The following is a 22,012-nucleotide window of genomic DNA, read 5'->3' as shown; positions in this document are numbered from 1 at the left end:
GAGGTCAGGGCTACACACCCAGCCGGCAGCCGCCCCCTACTGCGGTTAAACCAGTCCCTTGTTTTTTACTGCAATCAAACCCGGCCATGTAGGAAAACCTACGCTGTATGTTTATCTACAAAGCAGAGCTTTTCCAGATTTGTATTGCGTGGGAGAATCGTCCACCATTGTTTCTGTGAAAAACAGATCCTCATCAGAGGTGATTTGCACAGATTCTCACTGTGATAAATTGGCCTCCTTTTTTGTGGAGAAAGTGAAAAAAATCTATCATGGGTTCGACACACTCCACCAGGATCGAGAGGCTACCATCCCTGGTACGACAGATCATGAGCCCCTGGCCATTTTACCTGAACTGACGATTGAGGCCTTTGACAGGTTCAGCCTTAAGGTCAAGTCAGGTTCTCCTGCGGACCCGTTAAAGCCAGCCTTCATTAACACACTTTCCCCGCTGTGCCGTGACCCCATATTGAACCTCATCAATATGTCACTGTCTTGCGGAACGGTACCCGCGGCATGGAAACAGGCAGTGGTCACTCCTATATTAAAAAAAGCCAACTCTGACCCCCGATTGCCAGAAAATTATCGGCCTATCTCCCTGTTGCCTTGGATCGCTAAAGTAACAGAAGCCCATGTCAACTCTGTTCTGTCCGAGCATCTGGTTCGCAACCAGATTTTGGATCCCAGTCAGAACGGCTTCCGGTCAGGACACAGTACCGAGACGGCATTACTTTACATCACGGAACATCTTCGCCAGGTACTTGACTCAGGTCATACTGCAGCGCTTATACTATTAGATCTAAGCGCTGCCTTCGATACTGTGTCCCACCATATACTTATCCAACGCTTACAGGAGGCGGGAGTGACGGATGTCGCTCTCCAGTGGTTTCGGTCTTTTCTGGCAGACCGCTCCTTTAAAGTGGCTATACCACCTGGCCAATCCGCCACCTATCCCCTGGAGCTGGGGGTACCACAGGGATCTTCGTTGAGCCCTACAATGTTCAACCTCTATGTGAAACCGTTGGCTGGTGTCGTCAAACAGTGGGGTCTCACGATGGCCTCATATGCGGACGACACACAGCTAGCGGTGACACTTAGTGAAGACCCTGAGGTGGAGGCCCCCAGATTCTGTGCGGGTCTCTTGGCAGTAGCCGGCTGGCTTCGCACCAACTGCCTTCAGCTGAATGCCACCAAAACGGAGGTGTTGGTACTAGGGAAGCACGCGGAGCTATGGGGTAACCAGTGGTGGCCATCAGAGCTTGGTGTCACTCCTATTCCATCTGCTGGAGTGAGAAATCTAGGAGTCTGGGTAGACTCTGCGCTCACCTTCAGGGACCACACCAAGAAGGTGGCTGCCACGTGCTATGGAATTTTGCGTGGTACTAGGCCGGTCCTAAAGTACTTTGATCCCCCTACCAGACAGCTTGTAGTCCAGGCCTCAATACTATCTCGGCTGGACTACGGCAGCTCACTGTTGTTAGGGGTGAATCAAGCGGAGGCCTCTAGGCTCCAAAGAGTACAAAATGCCGCGGCACGAGCCATTGAGGGCCTCCCCAGACATTGTTCAGTGTCTGGTACCATCACGGCCTTGCATTGGCTCCCGGTCAGACAGCGAATCAAGTTCAAGGCGCTGTGTCTGGCCTTTAAAATTTTGAAATCTTCTTCGCCGCCGGCACTTGCCAATCTCCTTACGCCCTATACGCCTTCGAGATCCTTGAGATCGGAGGGGCTTCATTTGGCTGTCTGTCCATGCTTCAAGCTGAGCAGAATGGGTGGCCGCTCCTTTAGGGTGCTAGCGGCAGGTTTATGGAATTCGCTCCCGGTACACGTCCGAGCTCTTGAAGATCTGCTCGCCTTCAGGCAGGCGATTAAAACTTTTCTGTTTCCGGTGTCTAGTTAATTTCTTTTCTTTTATTGTGTGTTATGTTACAGCATCTGTCAAAGCGCCAGGACGCCCCTTTGCTGGGGCAGCTGCGCGCTATAAAAATATAAATAACATAACATAACATGTATCATAGAGGAGGCTAAGGGCCCGAGCAGCGTCTGACGCCCCCCCCCCCCCCACTTTAGTGTCAAGCACGGCACCCGCACATTAGATTACAATTTACCAGTTGTTTATGTTATAAAACTGGTCGTGGCAACGTGTGCACAGTGGAGATCGCCATTGGTGCTACCCTAGGTGGAGTTTCTTCACCCTTTGCTCCGGACCTCCATAGTTCAGTCACTCGCCCATAAAAATCATTAGTAGTGCAACAAATGAAATTGAACCTGGCTCCATGCGTGCACGGGGCCCACTGTACTGCAGTGCAGTTATATTTTACTACCTAAGCCGTTGTCAGAGAAGCTATTTCCTTGCCTGCATTAGCCCCATGGCACCCTTGCACAAGGTGTTTTTCTTTGGACTTTGGTTATGGTATTCCAGCCTGCTACATAAAAAACGTGGGCATTTGAAATACCGTAGTACAGTGGCTTGTTTTAATTGTAATTTAGTTAAGCTGTTTTATTTTTGATGATTTTTATTTTTCAGGCTCAATGCTGGCGCATCTATAGGGTGTTGTAAAGAATAAATACGTTTTCTATGTGGACACGTGGTTTTGAATGGCAACCCTTCCGTTACTCTTTGTTAAACCTGTATTGTGCAATCGTATCTCACAGTGCTTTAAGATTTTGAAATGTCAAGTATGGTCGCCAGGGGGTTGTTGGCCCAAGGCTCCAGATACTATGACCACCTATCAATTTATTCCATTACTTAAGGTTACTGCCGGCGCACCTGCGCCCCTTTTTTGACCCGTTTCCCCCTGTACCAGGAACACAATGTTTTTAACATGCATTCTTTTGTTTTACGTCCATTGCTAACTGAAAAGAAAGTCCATGACCACTCTTGCCTATGCTTTAAAATAGACGTTTATTTCATTGCCTAAACATCTATCCGATGTATTTTTCTTTTTAAAGTACGGAGCTATATACTCGTTCCTAAAAGCCCATTTGGCAAGACTGGTTCATTGGATGGGCCCTCTTTATTGCTACAAGCTCGGTCGTGAATGTTTTTTGTTGTGTTTGAATGTAGGGTTGGTTTGAATTGTGAAGAGAAGCGGTTTCTGGCCTTGTGTACATAGGGCTGCTCCAGGCAGCAGGCATGGTGGGGGAGGGAATGGCTTCCATTTCTTCCTCATGTTTTTTTCTCCTGAACCTTCTCTGTATTTACTTCGCTGATCATCGTTTTTGGCCTGAGATCAGTGCCTGCTCCGGGACAACTTGTACACCCCAATGCCACTCCTGGGTCCGGGGCCGAGGGATTTCAGGGCGCATAACACTGGGCTCAGCAGTTCATTGTTCTTCCTGACCTGTGCCTCATGCACAGCTAAACCGGCCTGTCCATATTTTACGGGGAGTGGGTAACCTTTCCCCTCTAGGAGCACATGAGTTCGGTGGTAGAAACACTTCTGAGCTCGAAGGGCTGCTGCTAAAACGGCGAAGAAAGCTCACTGCCGCAGGAAGAGGGTCATTTTGCAGTGCTTTTATTGATTAGCATCATTGCCTGACTTCTTGATTAATTTTTCCAATGCAGTCTTTTACATGGACAAATAACAGCGTACACTACATTTTTGGTTTTGCAATTGAGAATTCATTGTGGCTCCAGTTCATTTTTCAGTTGACGTTCGTCCTTCAATTGTCTGGTTGCAGACAATGCAATTGTCTGGTTGCAGACAATGCATTCTCCACATTTGTGGTGGCCCTGTATGGGCTTCATATTCCAGGCTTGAATGGCACTACGCTTCTTTGGTTGGATCAAGCTGCTCTCACTGTTTGTGATCCGACACTTGGACCCCAGCATCAGTCAGCACCACCACAGCATCACTCAGCACCACCACAGCATCACTCAGCACCACCACAGCATCACTCAGCACCACCACAGCATCACTCAGCACCACCACAGCATCACTCAGCACCACCACACCACCACACCACCACTCAGCACCACCACACCACCACTCAGCACCACCACAGCACCACTCAGCACCACCACAGCATCACTCTGCACCACCACAGCAAACTCGGCACCACCACAGCATCACTCAGCGCCACCACAGCATCACTCAGCGCAACCCCTGCATCACTCAGCGCAACCCCTGCATCACTCAGCGCAACCCCTGCATCACTCAGCGCAACCCCTGCATCACTCAGCGCAACCCCTGCATCACTCAGCGCAACCCCTGCATCACTCAGCGCAACCCCTGCATCACTCAGCGCAACCCCTGCATCACTCAGCGCAACCCCTGCATCACTCAGCGCAACCCCTGCATCACTCAGCGCAACCCCTGCATCACTCAGCGCAACCCCTGCATCACTCAGCGCAACCCCTGCATCACTCAGCGCAACCCCTGCATCACTCAGCGCAACCCCTGCATCACTCAGCGCAACCCCTGCATCACTCAGCGCAACCCCTGCATCACTCTGCGCCATCACAGCATCGATCTCTGCAACCATTCAACAACAACTGGTTCAAATATGTTCTCTCAATATTTCAAGCTTTATTACAAATGTCACAAAAAGATGTTAATATTTCACTTCTGTTCTTGGATTTTCGTCACAATAAAATACACTGAACATAATCTTCACACAAGTTAATTACAAAAGTTTAAGCTATTGCCATTATAAATTACAATCACTTTTATATAAGTATTAATTCTTTAAAAAAATTAAAAGCCATTGTGATTTGTAATATCAATACATCTAAGTCACGTAAATACAAAACATGTTGCATTACAAATGCTATAGGTGTCCCATTTGCGAAAGTTATAACTATATTGGCATTGTAAATGACAAAGCTATTAATTTAGCTATTTTCAAAATCAACACATAAATAAAAAAAAAGTCATTTACAAGACCAGTAGCTCAAACTTTCCTAATGCGAGGCCTATTGCATTGCAAATGCTTGTTTTATATCCGCGTGAAGCCATTCAGAGTGGTGCATAATGTTTATCAATGTTAATTCGAGTTGTAACTAAGTGTTGCAACTATACAGATATGTTTTTAGATAGAATGAGCAAGGGGATTACATTAAACATTTCAGATCCCTTAATATACAAAAAATCATGTCTGGTTATCGAGAAAGAAGGAACACCCTTTATTGACCTATCAGTCAAGCCTCCTATGTTTCTTAGTGATGTTTATGATCCGTTTGTGATCTGTTATGGAAATTCTCCAAAACTACTAGTATTACCAGTATCAATTCTCTTTATTTGTCTGTGATGTGGAATGTGTTTTTAATCGGTTGTAGGGCTGACATTTCCATGCCTAATCCTATCTGAAGCCTAGATGGGCAATTGCAAAGGAGCTTTACCAACTTGATAGTGATTTTTTGGTGATGCAACTTTATATGATTTTTTTTATAGTAATATAAGAGGGGTGTTGATAGCTTGCATTCCTAAGATAAGTGTGTTGTATGTTTTAAAGGATTCTCCTACGGCAGTGCTTACAATTTAAAGGTAGGAGTGTGCTATACTTTACTACATTGCTTCAAGCTTGGTCAATATTGTTATGAGAGGTGACTGTATGACTTGGGGCTAAGATTTTTTTTTCTTGTCTTTTTGGGGGGAGTTGAAAGGGTTTGGGTAGGCAAGCCTAATGAATTCTGATTCTCCAATTCCAGGGGAATGTTGGGGGGAGGAGGCATGGGTTTGCCTTAGAATAAATGGGGAGCAGCGAGTGGCTGCAGGCTACACCTCCCCAAACATTTTTACCTGATAAATGTCCTGTCGTTTGTTGATTGTTTTCTCATAAACCATATTTAAAACTCTCTAATGCGCAAATCTTCCCAGCTGATTCAAGATTATTTTCTGGGACCCTTCAATTAATATGGCCACATGTTCACATATCAATCTCCAATGAGGGTTGCTGTAATTAGGAACTATTCAAATGTCATAATTCTCAGTGCAAGTTTGCAAAAAACAGTGATGTGCTCATATACTGTTTTCAGTTGTTTATGCTTCTTGTAAGCGTTTGCTTTAATTTTTAGGTCTCACGCCTAGCGTTGCAGTGCGCAGCTCTGCATGAGTAGCGCAAGACCTCATGTAGGAGGTTCTGAAAGCTAACCACACGCTTGTGCGTGTGGTTTTGCTTTCGCCGGCGGCAATTGGCTTTAGCGTGCTTTTAAAAAAAAAATAAGGCACACAATTGGGCAAAGGCGGGCGCATGTCCCGCCTTTGCCCCGTCCATTCCCAACGGTGTCTATTATGCGCAGCAGCGCGCGATCGCCTCACTGCTGCGCTCCCTCGCCCCCACTCCTCTGTGGTGCGCGCACACAATTGGGCAAAGGCGGGCGCATGTCCCGCCTTTGCCCCGTCCATTTCCATCGGTGTCTATTATGCGCAGCAGCGCGCGATCGCCTCACTGCTGCGCTCCCTCGCCCCCACTCCTCTGTGTTGCGCGCACAGCACTGGTTATCTCCTGTGTGTACGAATTTTTTTAGCTTAATTTATTTCTTGCAAGAGAGGTAAGTGCAAACTCCTGCGGTTTCCCTTAGCTGGGATAATACGAGGAGGTGAAGGTTAGAGCGCGGGTTGTCAGTCTGAAGACAATGCTGATCTCACTTCTTAATCCTGGTTAACCACTGGTTACAGCTGACCACAACTATCCATATTAAACCTCTGTGAGGCCTAGCTCCTCGTTAACACCTTTGCAGGTCTTCTTGGTGCCTTCCACATACATATCTTCAATCAAGAAGCCTATAGGGTATAGGAGAAAACGGGTTGCCCACTACTCATAAATATCAAACAACTACAAAACCCGTTCTCGAAGGCAAGCAATGTGGAGTGTATCAAACGCTATGGTTTCCTCCTCAGCGTGGTGTATACATCACCATATATTTTATTATTTCTGCAACAAAAACCTCTTTGTTTCTTATGGTCATTACCAACACTCCCTTGCCTAATGTTTAAAACCTCTGTTTCCACAGACAGTCCTCCAGAAGGAAAGGTGACTGATTTTGACACACTATTCAGCACACCGGCCAGCTTCTTTAATAAGCACAACACACTATATCTAAGTGAAAAAATGTGATGGAGATAAAGTGACCCCTCACGGGCGAACCACCAAAGGGGTGACTGGCAGGTACTCACCAGATAAGCCCACTGTTCTCATCATTGGCAATCACCTTATCTCAAAAAAGAACAAAAAATAGTATTCTAAACATGGGTCCAACCAAATCCAAAATGAATCAGTGTAGTAGAGTGATAACAAATTTCACTCTAAAGTAGTGATGAATTAATGATTAAAATTGACAGGCACACCTTTCACACGATAACTTTATTATTCACTAGGGGTGAACTGTCAAATTAAAAATGTGTGCAGGTTGCTATCTATGCATACCCGTTTCACATGCCAACATGTTTCATTGCCTCCAAATTATGGCGAATTCTTCAGGGCTAGGCAACTCGTCATAGCATCGGAGTTGGACACATCATTCTAGAGAAACTGTCAATGGAAAAGAAAGAAAAGTGCAACACTATGTTAAAAACCAACTGCCTCCTCCCACATTGCTCACAAACTCTAACAATGTGCAGGACCCTATTTACCCTTAAAAATTTATAATGACCCTTGCTAAGCTATTGTCTCTCATACCAGCATACTAGTGGGTACTCCGGTCAGGGTAGACTTCTTATGTGAATCCTTCTTTCTGACTATCCCTTAGTCGTAGTATCGATCTACATATCACAAAGAAAAACACGAAAGACAAAAAACAGAAATGTACTACATGGTTCTTTCAAGATTCCGTCACGTTTTTATGTAACCTTGCGCCCAATCATGTCAAGGGTAATTATACATGGTATTTATTTCAGCTCGTGGAAAGGTCGGGAGAGAATTCTTAAAAATGCGAGACCTATTGCATTGCAAATGCTTGTTCCCTTTGGAGATTACATTATTTTTTCTAAAACACATTTTATTCAGTTTGCATTTTATACAAACAATGTGTCCTATTAGGCCAACACATAACCATACAATGAGTAATAATAATACAAAGGAAAAATTAAAGACCTCCATGTACATACCTCTCACCCCCTTCCCCACATCCAGCAATAAAGCACACTATCCCGTATCCCACACCCACTCAGCCTGTTCTCATTCCCCGAAGGTCTGGACTTAATCATGAACCATTTGAAACCCGGTATAGACAGGTTCTAACTCTATGCCCCAGTAATCCGCCCATCTCTGCCATATCTTAGTGTGGTTCTGGGGGCAGCCCCATGCCTTATAAACTGCTATTTCCAACCCCATACAATGGCTCATTCCTTTCTTCCATACTGTCAAGGAGGGGGAGCCTCGGCCTTCCAGTCCTGTGCTATGTCCTGCTTAGCTAAAGTCAGGCCCAAATACAGTAGAGGTAATCGATATCTGCTCCCACCCAAGTCATCGGTGAGATGTATAAGGGGAAGTTTAGAGTCCATTGGGATCAACCAAGAGTGAACCCCACCCAGACAGGCTGTCACTCAGCACCAGAATCTATGCAACTCGGGACAGCTCCTTACTGTAGGAAAAAGGTGCCTTCACCCACACCGGAGACTGGTCAGGTAGGCGATTATACCTATGCCCCAAAGTCTTTGGCATGTAAAATATACACTGTGAATGTATTTAAATTGGATTAGCCTAAGCCAGGCCGCAATAGTAGCATTACGAGGTGCTGCCAGCGCCTCAGTCAAATCCTCGTTCTGGAGATTCCCCACGGCCGCCTTCCATGCAGCCCTAATGGCTGAAATCTGTCCGGGTGATTTGAGAGAAGTATCTTTCCAACTTTATGATCATCTAGGTCACCCATAACGAGCTTGCCCTTAAATTCAGGAAGGTCAGCCAGGGGGTCAGTGCATGGTGAAGCTGAATGTGCCTATTAAATTGGCTACAATGGAGCTGATATTCCACTTGTAGAGTCTGAAACGACTATAGTACTGTTCCGCTCATGACATCTCCCATGGTAGAGATTCCAATTAGGTTCCACTTAGTGAAACCTTCTAGGGTCACCATTTGTGAGAGGACTCAACCCCTCCAAAGCGGTAGTCATTCATTCAATCAACTCCATCTGCCAGAAGAAAGGACACCGTAGGTTAAAAACTACCCTTGTCGCAAGGGGAAGAGAGTCTCTGGCATCATCTCCATATAAGTAAGAAATAATAGTGGTGTCCCCCAACGCCCATTTGTCTGATGCGTAAGCGGGGTCGCCCTGGCCACTATACCACCAATAGTTAATTATTAGAAGATGAGACTCAAAATGGTATGATTCGATATCTGCCACTGCGATGCTCCCACAGAATGTGATCTGAAACCATTTACTTGTGTCTAGAGGAGAGTAGCCCCTTCCAAAAGCAACGCAGTAATGATGGATTTCAGTCTACGGAACCACTGTTGTGAGACTTCATGTGGGAAGTTCTGTAGCTGCTAAAGGAACCGGGGTAGTGATTCCGATTTAAGAAAGGCGGACTGGCTAGTCCAGTACAAAGGCAATACACAAACACGCCTAGATATTTCAACCTGCAAACCTGACTCACAACTGAAATCTTGAGGACAAGCACTAGCCAAGAACACTGTAAACTTATACATATTAATGTTGAGGCCCGAGGTCTCTCCAGAAATGTGCTTAATCGGCAGACCCTGGGGCCCGATTCATCAGGGATGTGAGGAAGAGAAGGACATCATCAGCTACATTGCTATTCTATCCGACAGCTCTTCTGCCCAGTCAAGACCCCGCACCTGGGCATCCATTCTCACCCAGACAACCATAGGTTCAATGGTGAGGGCAAACAGCATTTATTTTTGTCCCGTAAAGAATTCAGCTTTGTAAGAAAGGAGCACATAGTGGATCATTGGGCAGGGTACCTATACTTAATAACCAGGTTTTGGCTATCACAAGCTATCGACATTTGAAGCTAAAACCCCACACAGATGCTGCATATAGACTACACATATACTGACTTGTGCCCTAAGCCCTGATCTCCATGTGCTAGAATGAGGGTGGTTTTGCACAGTCACTGTAATTACCTTGTTTTCAGTCATCAGTACCACTGTACCTGATTGAATTTCGTGGCCGACCTGTATCCTCATGCTCTTTTATAATTCCATTCCTTTCCACCTGCACAGCCCCTTGCCCAATCAATGGATCATTGCCTGGCCTTCCTGGGCATGGGCACTGGTTCACACGTGCTTGTGTTGTTATTGACGCCTTCACATTATCTTAAACCTAGACATTTCTTGCATGAAAATAAAAAAGCATGACATATTTGTTCTGTGTTGCAACAGAATCCTAATCTCCTGGGTTTTAGAATGTTTCCATTTTGGAAAGTCTTTTTACCAAAGGAGCATTACCAGCCTCTCATCATGGTTAAGTCCGAAGAACCCTGGAGTCTTTTACCGTGGCTTTTCCCAAGGAACCCTTTAGAGGGCGTACACTGGAAAGTTACCCAAGGTACTCTAGTGATCTTCTATTGGGCGACTACTTTGGATGCCTCTTTATGTTTACTCTATACCATTTATCTTGAGGTCTTCCCCTAGCCTTACAAAATTTGTATTTACATTTGCGCTACTGTATATTTTTCAGTGTACCAGAGCTAATTTCCACATCTATTAAATATTCTCGGGTGATGGTCAGACAGAGAACACTTCCTAAGCTCTCCAAGGAACCTCTTCGTATTGTTCAGTCAAGAGGAGGCTCCAACCTTCCCATGTGCTTAACACGCACAAAGAAATGGCACAGGATAAATTTGCACTGTGGAGATTTAAATGCCTGCATATATTGCATAGGTCTTCCGTGTGGCAAGCAGGCATACATGACTCTAGCTATGGTGGTGGAAGAGAAATTGTTAACACCAGCTAACGTGTTACAGGAACTTTTTTTAATTGCCTTTAATTAAGTGTAGACATTGTTACTTAGTTCCTGTAGTAATAATAGAATTGTTCTCCTAGTATGGTTGACATTACTGAAAGTTCTTTGTGCAATCCTTCCTTCCTTCGTTGTCTCAGATGGTTCGGGATCCTTTTTCTTAGGCGTGGGAGAGGACGTGCAGCCTTGCACCCGTTTGGGAGCACTCGCTACATGTTGTTTGTAATCATTTGCTTTGTCAAAAAGAATGGACGTGGTTTTGAACTTTAATAAGCATGGGGATTAAGCAAAGGTTAGCTGAGCAACTACTAAAAATTATTGGAGGATGGAAGAATTTACAAATTTTAATCACATTGCTACTGAAAACTGTTTCTCAACTGAGCGTGACTCTTAATTGTCCACGATTGGAGATTCGCATCCCTGAAAAGGCAAATAAAAGATGGCACTGCTATAAAAATGTAAATGTTCTATAAAAGTTAAATGTTTTAGAATAAAGTTTTTGATTTTGCCTTTTTCCAGTTAGTGTAGGATCCGGTCTCACAATGTGTAAAATAGTAGGATTACAAAGTAGTTTTGCAGTTATTAATGTCTGTTTTAAATTGTACATGTTGGAAATGGGAGTGGGTAGTGTAATGTATTTGCCTGCTCATCAAACTGATCTACCAATTCATTTTTTAATTAGTTTTGAAGAAGTGTACAAGTTTCAAAGACAAATACTACGAGTGAAAGATCGTGATGAATTTCCGATGATTCTCGTTGGTAATAAGGCAGACCTAGACCATCAAAGACAGGTAACCTCTGAAAAGAGAGTATTTGACAGTCCGTATTCTCTCTAAATATACAATATGATTAATGGCTAATGTAAAGCATGAAGTAGTCTATTCTGTGGTTAGTTCGCTGGTGTTATTACTGTTATGGTGATGCCGTAAAATTACAAAGTGGATTGTATTATAAAAAATAAATGTCTTTGCAGTTTTACATTTCTCTTACAATAATCACCATACCTGACCTAAAGGAATTTACACGCCAATGATTCTCTGGGCATGGTAGATACACTTGCATTTTGTTTTGTACCTCAGCAGCATCATTTGATATAATGAAGTGGTTATCTGAGGAATTCAACTGCACGATTTTTTGGGATGAAGTTTATCTGTCTATCTGTGCTGCTGTGAATGAAGTCTGTCATTTTCATACTCTTTAAATGTTCCAGTGTATTTTCTTTGCTTTTTGACAAAAGTCCGTAGGGCCCATGATCTCCATGAAAATCTGGTGCTCCACTATGCCTCAAGGACTCTCTTGGTGTGCCCTGAGATAAGGAGATTCTCCATTTCACCACCCTGTCTTCTTAAGGGGGCAGCCCCATAACTCCCAATGCATGATAGCATTATAGGTCGTGGAATGTATTAGTTGCACCCAGTGGTTGTGCTCATTAGTCTTCCCCTCGAATGTAAGACCAGCGGTCTGGGGCACAAGTTGGGCCACCTCCCTTTTTAGGTCTCACCTAGTGCTGCAGCACGCATGCGCTGCTCGTTCTGGCAAGATATATTGTAGATGAGAAGATTTCAGAAGGGGACTTGAAGCCCCGCCTATCATTTTCATTAGGTCCTGTCAGCGTTTATGCTAAACGCTGGCTTCCCATTGAAAATGATGCTTCTTGCCCTTTCTCCTTTTCATCCGTCCCATCCGGACTGGATCGTCTGCTTCACGGCTGTCTTGAAGCAATTTCTTATCTAAACTAGGCGTGTTATCTAAACAAGCCGTGAAGCAGAGGATCCAGTCCGGATGGGCTATCCCAAAAGGAGGAAGGGCTGCAGGTAGGCACAACGTGCATGGCGCTGGCTGCCCCCGCTATCCCGGCTCCCTTTGTCTGATGGAATGCGCTGTCTGCGATTCTTTCCCAATTCTACTGAATCTCCTGTACCTTTCTTTGTCTCCACACCGGAAAACTCCTCCCTGGAAACAAGACACCAAACTCTAACCAGGGAAGAGACTGGAATTGAGGCAGTCTTTAAAAACTGGTGGCATAAACACTCACCAACAGCCGGAACAGAGCGGGCGGCGCGGCCATGGCAGCAATCTGACAGCTCAGGGAGGAGCAACCTCTCTGGTCTCTATACTCCGGCTTTCACAGCAGCGATATGAGGGCTCTTCAAAGATCCCGCACAGGAGTAAAATGGAGTCGCCCTCACTCAGCCTCAGTCGCCAGAGAATGAGAGGCAGTTCCAGAGGGTGGGGCAGGGCCAGCGCCGGAACCCTACCCTCACCTGCCACATGACATCACGCAGTGCAGGTAAAGGGATACCTCACGGCTTGTGAGTCACCAGCCTCTCCTCACGACACATTGCTTATTTCTTCCTGCAGTCCTGCACCCATGTCGGGAGGCAGGTGATCAATAACAACCCTGGAAATAGGGGTCGCTGCTGACGGCAGTATTTCTTGAAGGAAAGCAATTTAAGGGAAACCTTGTTTGTCCACAAGCGAAAAGAAGTAAGCCACAGAGCTCACGTTTGCCACCAACTGCTACAGATTATTAGTAGTGATGGCACTCCCCCAGCCTTCCCCCGCCGTTGCGGCACTGAGAGATGAGAGGTGTCAAAACTCAAACAGCTTTGGAAGCTTTGAACTTTATTTTAATGGTGTTACATAGAGAAGTTAGAGACTGATGTTTTCAAATATTTCTTTATAAAATATAAACTCTGATAATTTTGGGAGAAACTGTTTTAAGCCCAGCTAGTGTCTTATGTATTGACATCAAACGTCGATTTCCATTAGTTTTAAGAAAGGCAACCCTCTTATCTGGTACTAGATAAACTAACCACCCCAGGCTGAGAGTGTTACCGTAGAAGTCGGGCATTATCGGTATGCAAAGTAGAAAAACAGTAGACAGACCTCCATATATCTGAACATAATGTATCTGGGACATCTTTGTCTACATCTGTATGCTCCCCCCTCAAACAACCGCACCCACACAATAGAATGTTACTTAATGTGCCTCATTGTTAACAAACTTGAATTGTACCCCTCCGCAATAACCTGCTGCGAAGACTGACTTGCACATTATATTTTTTACATATGACGTACTGGAAAGTTTGACTGTCAAAGTAACAAGCATTGGCATAGCCAATAGGTTTCGCCTTTGAGACCTTATAAGTGTTCAGCCATGCAACAGTTGATGTTGTTGCACCAAGGATATTGTGCTGCATAACTAAATACTTATAAGGTCGCAAAGGCGAGAACTATTGGCTATGCCAATGCTTGTTCTTATTTGAGGAACGGGAACGTTTGAAAACATTATGTGAATAGATTATGCAAACAGCGGATTTTGTGCAAATGAATATAATTTGTTGCTGGTAGCACAGTACACCTGTTAGACTTAACTTGTAGATATAATATTAGAACAGCTTTGCAAGATGGGGGATGGGTACTGGCCAGAAAGAACAAGCATTTGCAATGCAATCAGTCTCGCCTTTGGGACTTTATAAGTATTCATTCATGCAGGCGTAGACTAAATACAATAAATAACAATAGAAATATTCAATTAAATCATGCTGATCAAAAAATTAATTGAGTTTTTCTGCTTTAGCAAAAGATGCTCTTACCATTAAACTGCAGAGTGCCAATACTATTGACTTCAGAGAGATAGCCAACTCTGCCACCTATCAGTGTTTTAAAGAATTCATTCTCTTGGTGGGCGAAGAGGGCACCCTCCATTCTTTGATTGATATAGTTATTCTAAATGACTAGTTCCGTGGCAGCACAAACCTTCATTTGAATTAGAGCAGAGCAATTTCTTCAGAAAAATAAATACAGAAGTTCTTGCTGGCAAAGGAGTAGGTTTATCATGCACCAAATCTGCAGATGCATTAATTCATTTCACTTTTATGCCACTGAAGGCGTTAATCATGTGCTTTAAATAGCAAAGATTGCCGTCCAGTTAGAGAAGTCTAAAAAATACACGAAGGGAAAAATTAAAACAATAGCAGTGCTGTTTACTACTGAACGGCATAAGTCGACTTCACTGGCTAGCACCACCTAGAACAAAGTGATAAAACATACAAACACTGTATTTTTTTAGAGAGAGCCATTTCGAATTTATGGACAGTGGAATGAAAGAGAAACAACGGCGGTTCCGAGAGAAGAAAATATTATCATTATTTTAGGTTTTCACTGAGTGACACTCGTTTTGTATATTTCCAGCCTCGACTCACAGACAGACCAAGAACTGCTATTAACAGAAGTGTCACCCCCAGGCCGGAAGCCACATAAAATATCCTGCCAGCCTGCGAATCTGGAGCACGGCATGTCTGTTGCAGGTTTACAGTGTTGGGATTTTAAGAGACTTTGTGGAGCGCACATATATAACGCTTATCACAGACACTGCAACACTGCTACCACTACAGTTGTATAAAAGGGATATGATACATTACATAAATGGAATTGCAAACACATACCTTTTCCTGTGCCTGCACTTCTTTATCAACTGTAGCCTTGAGTTCATATTACAACTCTTTCTCTTCGGCCCACCTGACAGTCAGTACTGTGGGCGGGGAGACAGGGCCGCAGACATGTTCAAAGTCACTAATTGTAGTTTGAGGAAGGAGGCTGACTTGGACCCGCTCTCCACGTGTAAGTGTGAATGAATGCTTAGATGGAAGTTAGCTCAGCAGCGGGTCCCTAACCCTCAAAGATGCACTTAAGTGGGCTTATAAAGCAGGTATTATAAGTGGATGCTTGCATACGAGCCCGTGTGGACATGGAAACGGCAATGGGAGGGAGTCCGGTGTTCCTCCTTATGATTCTCATTATATCGCTGCCGGTGACAGGAGCTGCAGGAATGTGTAAAGCGCTAGGAATATCTACCGTGGGTGCTATATCCCTGCAGCTGACTAGTTGGTCCTCGGCAACACTGTAGAGAAGACTCTGTGTGATGTAGTTAAAACAAACACCCAGGATCACAACCAGATGGAGAGGCCTTTGGAAGAGAGCATCATGAATGTAATGGGTGAGATCCCAGACTGATCATCTTCAGCAGCGGCCATTTTAAACATGAGCTGCTTTTTTGCCAATAAGTAGGTGGAAAGTCGCCCATTGATAAGCAATTTTAAATATATTGTTGGGAAGTTTATGCTGCATTCTTTGAAGATACTTTGGTTTGGGGATCTCACTATACATTCATGGAGTATACACACCTCAGTTTTTTGTTAGGTGTGCAGCTCGGCAGAGGCAAAAGCAGCGGGAGCGTCGGGGAGATTTATTTGTTGGGTTCGATTGGAGAAAGCTGCGAGGGGTGGCAAGCGTTGTGGAGGGCAAGGGACTGGGAGATTAAAAGAGCTGAAAGCAGAGTTGTACAGCAGTGAGCAGCGAGGAGAGGGTTAAAGAACATGCAATAGGATTCTCATTATGCAAGACTTATAGCATTGAAAACGAGACTATAGGCAGGCGAGAAGAAATGAACAACGGAGTGCGGGAGAGTCAGAAGGCACAGACTGCCGGAGATGGCGGAGGCATGGGAAGAAAATAGTGCTCACAATCTACATAAAACCTACTGTGCAACACTCAAAGTAAAGGGGCCAGTAGCCATGCAAGAATACAAATGACGACATGGTAAAGGGGCCAGTAGCCATGGAAGAATACAAATGACGACATGGCCGTCATAAGGAGGGACTAACAAGCCTAAAACCAATCGGAAGGCAATATTTAGGAACAACAAAGCAACAAGCTAATGAAAACGATGGGCAGAGAGTGGGCGAAGCTTCCACAGAGATTCCAATCCATACTGAATACTGCATGCCTCGCAAGGCGAGCAGCGCATGCAAGCTGCCGCTATAGGCTCGACCTAAAAAAGAAAGCATAGCCCAGCCCCCACTTCATTTTCCTTCTTTTTACAGGGCCATGGATGTTTATTTGCTGTATTGTATTTTATCGTTTTTAGGTGTGTATTTTGATTTGTATGGTTTTTATTTTACATTTGTTTTGAATTTAAAAAAATTTGTTTTGCATCACAACCTTGCTAGGCATTCAGCTGGTATAATTGTGTTGCACTTTGCCTAAATTGAATTATATGTCATCGACTTTGAGCTAGATCTTGACTGCTCATCCACGTGCAGCCAGAGAGGCGAGATGGTCTAGGCAACCCATGCTCTTGAGCAGATCACATACTCAGTGCTCTGTGTAGTCGGAGCACACCAACACTCAGATTTTGACAGTGCTTCTTTGTCTCTGCAAATGCCTGGTTTGGTGAAAAATCTGACAAATGTTAATTATTGAGAGATTTCAGGCAGTCGAGCATCACGACATGATGACAATAGAGATTTTTGGTTGTCATTTTCCTAATTCAAATTCACTTTATTTTGGGCACAAATATGACCATAAAAGCTCACATAATAAGCATCTCAATCCATCACATTAAAAAATATGGAGTAAAAGAAATAATATACAATTTAGATAGAAACCAGCAACAGACAACTGTGCTCCACAAGTTAATGGATTGGTCAAATAACAAACAATAAATTACACAGTGACTGGATATGTATAAAGTGCCGAGTATTGTGCCGAAATCACAAGGTAAATTCATTAAAATGCATGTGACCTCCATCAGAGACCTTACAGTCAAAACATTAATGATTTCCTTCTGCTGGCTGCACATTTTAGAAAGAAACAAATATTGATGCAGTTAAATCGGGAATCTAGTTGTTGCAGATACATAAGGGCTGATCTAAAAGTTCTAATCACCCTCTTTCATATAATCTGATTTAAGAACATTTTGGTAAGGTCAATAAAAAAGTTGCAGAAGAAAGTAAAACGCTGGAGGCTTTGCGGGGCGCAGTCATTACATGGGCATAACATGACTTTGGAGGCCTCAGATTGGCCAAGAGGAAATCCACGGTGCCACCTCACAAAAACCTAGCATGAACCTAGTGAGCAATAGCCTATCCCAAGAGCCATCAATCTACTCAAGGTAGGACTGCAGGGAAAGGGAAAAGTGAATCTAAGCATAACGGTCCATTTATTATATTCATGGTCCTCCCTCAGAGCTCTTGACAAAATCGGTTTTAACCCAAAAAGCATCTGTTTATGCATGGGGGAAGAGTTGATGAAAAGAGACGTCCTGCCCAACTTCGTTAGCTCTATTTTGGTTTAATCAAACCTGGGGATATTCATGTCTCTTTCTCAAGCTATACAAAAGGGGGTGGTCAGACTGATTTGCATATAGCCATGTCTGAACTGGGGTGGCAGAGTGGGCTAAAGAACGGTGATGGATTAAACCCAGATCTTTTGACTGGGTGTGAGTGTTTGATTGATTCAGATGCTCCGTCCATCACCACCCCCTTTTGTACCGCTTTTGGCCGCCATAAGTGTGGCAGGGATTGCTCAGACGTGAGTCCCTTGCTCACTTTGCCACTGGATTCAAGCAAGCCGGGCTGAAGACGGCTGGAATGCCAGAAACCGGTCCTCGGAAGCTCGTTTCCGTTCCAGGGAAGACATGGCTTGGCAGTTCGGGCTGGACTGTTCCCATGAGGCACAGGGTCAGACTGATTTGCATATAGCCATGTCTGACCTGGGGTGGCAGCAGGGCCGGCTCTAGGCTCATGGTGGCCCTGGGAAAGGAGCGTAGGTAGGGGGCCCGGAAGAGGGGGTCCAGGCGGGGCGGAGCGCGCAGGCCAGTAAAGAGGGGAGGGGGTCAGGTTGTTTAGAAGTGGAACAGAGCCGGAGGCCGCCAAATCCCTGCCAGGGGCCACCACGCAAATATGAATCCATCCTCAGAGGATTAATATATTAAGGATATATATTGGTGTGGTGGCCCCGGGGTTTGGTGGCCCTGTGCAGGTGCACAGCTTGCACATGCCTAAATCCGGCCCTGGTGGCAGAGTGGGCTAAAGAACGGTGATGGATTAAACCCAGATCTTTTGACTGGGTGTGAGTGTTTGATTGATTCAGATGCTCCGTCCATCCCCACCCCCTTCTGTACCGCTTTTGGCTGCCATAAGTGTGGCAGGGATTGCTCAGACATGAGTCCCTTGCTCACTTTGCCACTGGATTCAAGCAAGCCGGGCTGAAGACTGCTGGAATGCCAGAAACCGGTCCTCGGAAGCTTGTTTCCGGTCCAGGGAAGACATGGCTTGGCAGTTCGGGCTGGACTGTTCCCATGAGGCACAGGGTCAGGCTGATTTGCATATAGCCATGTCTGAACTGGGGTGGCAGAGTGGGCTAAAGAACGGTGATGGATTAAACCCAGATCTTTTGACTGGGTGTGAGTGTTTGATTGATTCAGATGCTCTGTCCATCACCATCCCCTTTTTTACCACCCCCTTTTGTACCTCTTTCACAAGCTACGCAATCATTAATAATCTCAGTTTTGCGAGGCATGTGGAGTAGCCCAAATAGAACACCACATTTTCCTAAGTCAGTTTGGGTTCCTAAGAGACCAGGTCACCTGTATTTTTGTTACCTACAATTCAACAGATTGATTTCGTGCTGGCACATGATTTCAGTTGATGTGATGCACAAACTAGTGTCTCTCACAGATTGCATGGCTTGCACTCGCTTCACGTTAGCAGTGTGAACTGTAGGGTGCAGTTTGTGCATTTTGTGGAGCCAGCTCACTAGATCTAGACTTTCAGAGCAGTTCATGCTTCTATAAGTCACCCGTCAGAAAATTATGTCCATGCTTGATAAAATGAAAATATAGTTTTCGTTTTTTAAAAACAGATTTTATTGCACAGTTATTCATGACTTCTTACATTTGGCAGCACAAGTGCACTTTTTCCATATATAGCATTTCGGTTCACCCATATCTCCGGATCCTTTCCCCTTTTTAAGCTGCCTGACGGGTAATCTCAAGCAAGGTAGAGCTTCGTTTTCTCGCTATCCATTGCATTTTATTAAACTACCCGCTAACTTTGATACTCCAAGGGCAGTGAGTCGTGGGTTACAGTGTGCACCAGTCGGCCATAGGCCACCAAAAATGAAAAATATAGTTTACACTCCATTAACTAAATCTTTCTGAATTTTTTCGTCCTAGTTTATCATTCAGACCCGCCAGGATATCGCGATTTCGCGATTTGTCGCGAAATCGGCACTTGTGTAAAAATGCCGCGATTTTTACAAAAGTGCCAGCGAAATCGGCACTTTTTGTAGAAATCGCGGCATTTATACAAATATTTACACATTCTTTTATAAAGACAGCATGGATTTAACACAGATACTCGCAGTACCCAGCAGATAACGGCGGAGCAGTGGTTACAAACAGCATGTTCACTCTCACACATTGAGTCACACCTGCGCCGCCGGCACTGCCCTTTCGTGCCTGCTTCTGAAGCCTCTCTCATGGTGTCTCTAAGGTACATAAAGGACCCGTCATCATTTCCGACCCTTTTGCCTGGCCTGGCAGCGCCCCTTCTCGACCCCCTGCCATGCCCCCGTCTCCTCAAGAACCCATATAACGATCTTCATTTTCTAATAGGGCCATAAAAAGCCTGCGTATTTGGAAGGCAAGGGTGATCTGTGACAGTTCTTAATCTCCATTTCAAGGAAAGGGTGACAGAGGGGGGAACTGTACAAACTCAGGGAAGGGGCACACTGAGCAACCCCGCTACGGGTGCACACGGAAGTGGAGCAGGGCATTAGAAAACCAGCACAAAATGCCACTTCCGATTATTGAATAATTTCAGTGGTCCGGCTATATTTATAAAAACAAATGATTGCCGTTATTTTGAAACAACCCCGGAATAGGCATATTCCCCTCCATCTGCTTGCACTGCTATGCTTCCTTTTAGAACACAAACGGTGTCTATTGCAACACTATTTCCAGGTTGCTGCCAAAATGGTGCATCATTCAGTGCCTAAGGAGCGGTCACCATCTCTGTAGACATGGGGTCGTGGGGGGAGGGAGAATTGCGTCTCACTTATTCCTGTGATGGGCAGAGCTGATTGACAGCAGGACATAAACCTGTCCTTTATGGGGCATTCTTTGCAGTTTTATATCCAGCTAAATCAGCTCGAAGGGGGTCTGGCTGCGCGAGGCCTGCTATTCCGGGCCTAGTTTTAGCCTTGAACTCTTTCACAATAGCGGGGGGGGCGGCATCCCAATCAGTGGGACCACGGCATAGATGGGATAGAATGGTGAGAGGGCCCCCCACCCACCCCCGAGTTTGTGGTGAAGGGGCTTGTTTCAGGTCTTGTGTAGGGAAGGGCCTCAATACCTTCAAAGACCTCCCAGGAACAGCTAGTGCACGCTACCCAGTGCCCCCCCCCCCACCCCCCCTTTTCAGGGCGCAGCAGTACACCCCCTGCTAGGCTGCAGTGTCATCTCCACCTTTGCATAACTCAAAGTGCACAGTAAGAATAAAGAACAACACACAAGTGACGCAGTCAGGGAGCAGGGGATGAGGCGATTCCACCGTACCAAACTACCAGTCCGGGAAACGGTCTGTGGGCGGTAACTTAATATAACCACAAACGTGTACCTGGGAATGACAAAGACGTCTCCACATCCTAAGGAAGGCAGCCGTCCGCCAGTCATGTTCCCGCCGCTCGACAATTGTATCGATCTCGGAAGGATGAAATGCTGAATAAACCCTCTAACTTCGAAACTGTGAGCATGGGGTTGGACACAGACCACTGGTACGATGCTTAGCCCACTGAGCCAACGGCAGCGTAATTAAACACAAACTCATGTTTTGGTACTGTTTAGCAAAGTACTCAAACCTTCAACTGTTAGAATAGCGACAACGTATACCAGGGTTAGTACATTACACAGACCCTCCAGGCTGCAGTACTAGCTGGAAAAAACTCCTGTACAGTGAGGAGGTGTTGTTGCAACAACAGGGGAAGGATGGGACAGGGAGCAAGATACAATAAAATATGGACAGGAAAGAAATATTCCATCTTAGTTGTAGATTTGCTGTGAAACTGCAGCAGCCAATAATTGTGAAGCACACGCTCGAGGGAAACAAAGTGTCTACATTGTAAATAAACCAAATATACATAGTTTCATGCTAAATAACTAAAAAAACTAAGATATCTTTGTTTGTTGTAGGAAAAATGGCCACATAAAATGCCGCAAAATTGCCGCTAAATTTCCATTTTTGTGCCGCTAAATTTCCATTTTTGTGCCGCTAAATTTGCTAATCCATGCCGCTATATCCT

The 22,012-nt window shown here is 44.9% G+C and overlaps 1 protein-coding gene across 1 annotated transcript in view; it reads left to right on the top strand.

The window, feature by feature from the left end:
- The window catches only part of RRAS2 (RAS related 2), a 381,692-nt gene that overhangs the window by 320,091 nt on the left and 39,589 nt on the right, over positions 1–22,012 (top strand). Inside the window, exon 4 of the mRNA XM_086950344.1 lies at positions 11,547–11,655. Coding sequence (XP_086806470.1) covers positions 11,547–11,655 — 109 coding nt within the window. The remainder of the gene's footprint in view (positions 1–11,546; positions 11,656–22,012) is intronic.

This window comes from Lissotriton vulgaris, unplaced genomic scaffold, assembly GCF_964263255.1.
Source record: "Lissotriton vulgaris unplaced genomic scaffold, aLisVul1.2 SCAFFOLD_497, whole genome shotgun sequence".
NCBI classification, from domain to species: Eukaryota; Metazoa; Chordata; class Amphibia; order Caudata; family Salamandridae; genus Lissotriton; species Lissotriton vulgaris.
The sequence above is the reverse complement of the archived record's forward strand: the minus strand, read 5'-3'. Positions and strand labels throughout refer to the sequence as shown.